Genomic DNA, 4,524 nt, shown 5'->3' on the forward strand with positions numbered 1-4,524 from the left:
TAACCCAAATAACAGAAATTCATTTAAATAGCAAATCTCTTCCAACATATGTGTCTATATACATCAACTAAAAATCAAACCCTCACTCTACATTTTTAAGAGTATTACTTAAAAAATTTATATATATATATATATATATTTTATATTTAAACCATACATCATTTTCTGATATAATAAATGCGTGCATGCGATATAAATACATAGGCAAAAAGACAACAGTAACACCAACCACATTAAATTACATCCAACCAAGATATCATAAGTACTAGTAGTCCATACACCAATTACAATACACACATACTAAACAAAAAACATACAACATAAAAAATCAGATTTTTTTCAAACAAAAGGCTGAGTAACACATTACTACTACACCATCCATCCATTCAAGTGAATGAATATGAGGTCCCCTCGTCATCAACATAAAGTTGTCTCAGTCTTCTTCTCACAAAAGGGAATAAGGTGTTAGTGCTTATAGCCTTAGGTAGTGATAAATTTTACACATGAAGGAAAAAGGTAAACCCACAAAAGGATTGAACATGACAAAGATACAAAAAGAGGAAGTGAAATTGGGTCCCATGACAGCCAAGAGGCGTGCACTCTTGTTTTTTGGGGGATGCCCTTTTGGAACAACTAGTCTTCTCATTCAAAAACAACTCATATCTCATGCTATTGCGTTAGTGCTACTTTCTCTAACCCCTAAGAAATGGACTTAATCATTCATTTTTTCCTTTATTGTGCCATAATTTGCTTAGTAGTGAGTATGAGTGATTTCCCTCTTTCTTCATTCTTCATGCACAACACACATGTTGCATTTAAAAAACAGCTGATTTTTAAGGCACCAAATTAACAACTGAGGAAGTTCTCAAAAGGATATGTGGATTTCACAATTTCAGGCTCCAGTACTTAAGAACTTTTGCTTAATACTTCCTCTGATGATAAAACATGAACTTACCTTGTTTATTCTACAGAAATCTCAAAATATAAAGTACTACTTAATAAGTAATAACGTGGATAACTGATATTCTCCACAATTTATAAGGCATCGAGTCCAAGAGCTCGTGCCTTGAGTTTCAAGGATTTCAAGCAACGTATGGCTTCATCAAGAAGCTGGATTGGTTCCTTGTCCTTTCCATTAGGAACTATGCATTGCAGAATGCTTAGAACATCTTGAATCTTTTCCTTTCTCATCTTCTTATTGCCTGTTAAGGAACCCATTTCACCTGACCCTCGACTGTAATTGCTACCCGAGCATCTTGATTCTGCATCATCGTCGTCGTCACCCTTGTGGTCGAAGGGTAGGTTTTGTTTTAGAGAACTTGCAGTGTCCAAAAACTGCACATCATCATCATAAGCCACATCAAATAGCTTACGTTTCTTAGTTTTTCCAGGGGAGGAGCTAGCCACTTCTTCGGCAGTTCCTCTGATTCCAATAGGTTTCTGGTTATCATGAGTGGTCATCGTACTCGGAGAATGTCCAGTGCTGGTAACTTCATCATCCTCGGTAGAATAACCATCACTGTCTGAGTAAAGCAATGCATTGATCTCCTCTGTATCTTCGTGCATCTCGCTTTCAATCTCGGTACCTTGATTCTCATTTTCATCAACTTTATAATTGAAAGTTGGTCCAACTCCAACATGATTCACATCTCTTCTTAAAGAAGGTTCATTATTCCCATTCAAATTGTTACAACCATGAAATTTTGAATCCCATGAACCAAAGCACTCAACAGGGCTCCCAAATCTTGAACTGTAAATCAGAGTTGTTTGATCACCTGATTGATCAATGACAAGGAACTGCTTCTGAGGGAACCCCAAATCCCCACTGGGTGCAATTTCCTCCTTAATACCCTTCAAATGACTAGCAGGAGGGAGTTTTTCCTCGGAAGTAAAGTTTGGAGGACACGTAAAACCCTGTCGGAACCGAGGCAAACAATAAAACCAACCATGAGGTTCATTTGAATGTCCTAACTGCATATGAGGTAATGCAGAGGATCCATAAACTGGAACTGCCTCATTCCTTGTTATTGTATTCATATCGATACCGACACCCGGGTTCATAGCTGCAGAAGCAGCATTTTGCTTCCCTAACACAAAGGGAGCACAGAAGGAACTCAAATTGGGTGATTGCAAATTATATTGCACCTGAGGTGACCAGGTTCCACAATTTTCTCCCATTCAACCACAACAATCACCTACACAATTTTGAAACCCGTGACATTAATAAAAAAATAACCAAATTGAATTAAAGTTATAGATTAACACATTTCAATGAAAAAATAAGAAATAAGAAGAAATTAACAATGCAATATATACCTTAAGAAAAATTGATTCAAACACCAAGAGCTATCTCTTTACTATTGGTTTCTCTTATACACCAACAATGAAAACAACTAAAACCACCGGTTTAACCCAAAAAGAGCAAAGGAAAACAAAACAATTACGTCACAGGTTTAAGCAACTGTCTGAAATATTCAGCCTGAAAAAAAAAACAAAAACAAAATAATTAATAAAAACAATTGAAATATTACCACAAACCCAAAATAAATAATAAATAAAATGCCAATTTTCGTCAATCATTAAGTCACATACCTGGCATTCTCTGAGAGGTTGAAAGCATGCTATAACTCTAACTATAATGGTTGAACATCCTGAACTTCCATTTTCATGTTTCAATGCCCTAAATCTGGTTTGACTAGCTGCTTGGCACACCATAACTACTTTTCAACCCTTCAAATATAGAACACAACAACCACAATGTTCCAAACAACAACAAATTGATGATTCACTAACACTTCAAACCCAATTCAAAACAGATCTTGTTGAATTGAAACAACACTAACAAATAACTTAAAACTAAGGAAAAAGGTTTCTAAAAAGGTTAATAGAGGTGAAAAGAAAGGGTTAAAAACAAGAAGGGTAACTATTATTCAGCTGATCTGGCGAACATAACAAGGAACAACAACAAAGAAATTGGATCCCATTGAGAAGAGTTAAAGAAGAAAAATGAGAAAATTGAAAGGGTTTTTGAATCAAAGGTTTGTGAAATTATGGAAGCTACAGAATCACTTTGCAATAGAGGTTCAAAGAAATAACTTTTCTGTATACGTCAATAGAGAGACTAAACCACCACCGCATGCTGTTTTATCCTTATCCACGAAGATTAAGAAACCACAACTATACTCCTTTCACCTGAAAACCCTTTAATAACCCTGCAATCAAACTTTGGTATCAGAGATCTAAAAATTTCAGTAAATTAACAACTTCTAATATAATAGCAGAATCAAATAACAAATATCATAAACCAACAAAAAAAAACTATTTCTTTCTCCTATTTTGTTAAATTGATTCTATTTGCAAAACAAAACATTATTAAGCATGCTAGTTTTTAGGGTTTATTTCAAATCTAGGCTAAGTATTTTAATTAATTAAAGTACAAAAATTAGAAGAAAAAGATGAACTTCAAAAGAAAACATGTTCCAGTGAAAAATTGAAGTGTTTTCCCAGAAAATCATACATGAAAATTAAATAGCTAAGAACACGGAAATTTAAGAAAAAAATATCATTAAAATTGAAGATCTTTGAAAAGTTGAAAGAAACAAAATTCCCTTCTAGATCTTAGATTCAGATGCAAAAATTGAAACCCTGGTAGGAATAAAGAAATTTTACCAAAACTTGAGAACTAAATTTACAAAACAAAAACAACAAAAATAAATATCATACATATATAGCGAAAACATAAAACATAATTCATTACAAAACAACAGGATGAAGCAAGTGAAACAGAACTTACAAGGCAAAAGATTGAAGAGAGAGAGAGAGAGAAAGAGAAAGAGAGAGAGATAAAGGGAAGTAGTTGAGGAGAGGGAGCAAGCGTGATTTGAGTACAGTCAAAGTGGAAATGGAGTGTAGGGGAGTTGAATTATATAGAAAAATGCAATGACACATATATCCTCGATTGAAGTGGATCAAAATAATCTAATTTATTGAAACAATATAAACATAAAAAATTATTCAAAATATAATAAAATAGTAACATAACAAGTGTGAATAATAAATACATTGAAAAAAAAAACTTCTAAGTCCCTAAAATGAGTCATTCATTTGAAAAAAAAGACCCAAAATAAATTCTTCTTTCGCTTTTCAATATATTTTTTCAATAGAAAAATATAACTAGTATTACTTACATCATTTTTAATAGGTTTAATTATAGTTTTGGTCCTCCTATTTTAGTTGATAATATTTTTTATTTATTTAAGTCACACAATGTCTCAAGATCTCGTTGTGCAACAATTGTACCTGAAATTTATTATCATAAATGGTGTGGTGTGACTTTAAAAAAGTCACTTCATCAAGTTTTGAACTAAAATTATATTTTGAGTACCAAAACTAAGGAGAAATAAAATGGATGGACTACTTTTATGATTCAACTAAAATAGGAGAATTAAAACTGCAATTAAACCTTTTTAATATAATATTTTTTATTATACATTTATGATATTGATAATGTATCAATATTTAACA

At 32.7% G+C, this 4,524-nt stretch overlaps 1 protein-coding gene across 2 annotated transcripts; it reads right to left on the reverse strand.

Moving 5' to 3' along the window:
- Positions 1-219: 219 nt before the first annotated feature.
- On the reverse strand, positions 220-3,945 carry LOC101495613 (transcription factor bHLH143-like). 2 transcript variants are annotated; one of them, XM_004490364.4, is made up of 4 exons: positions 3,794-3,945; positions 2,593-3,212; positions 2,317-2,479; positions 220-2,195 (listed from the first exon to the last, which is right to left on the reverse strand). In XM_004490364.4, the coding sequence occupies exon 4, from the start codon at positions 2,176-2,178 to the stop codon at positions 1,036-1,038; it is 1,143 nt and encodes a 380-aa protein (XP_004490421.1). In that variant the 5' UTR covers positions 2,179-2,195; positions 2,317-2,479; positions 2,593-3,212; positions 3,794-3,945; the 3' UTR covers positions 220-1,035. The 2 variants fall into 2 exon arrangements, with proteins under 2 accessions (XP_004490421.1, XP_027187647.1); XM_027331846.2 differs by having other exon boundaries at positions 2,593-3,223; positions 3,794-3,896.
- Positions 3,946-4,524: the final 579 nt, after the last annotated feature.

Source organism: Cicer arietinum, chromosome 2 (assembly GCF_000331145.2).
Source record: "Cicer arietinum cultivar CDC Frontier isolate Library 1 chromosome 2, Cicar.CDCFrontier_v2.0, whole genome shotgun sequence".
Taxonomy (NCBI): domain Eukaryota; kingdom Viridiplantae; phylum Streptophyta; class Magnoliopsida; order Fabales; family Fabaceae; genus Cicer; species Cicer arietinum.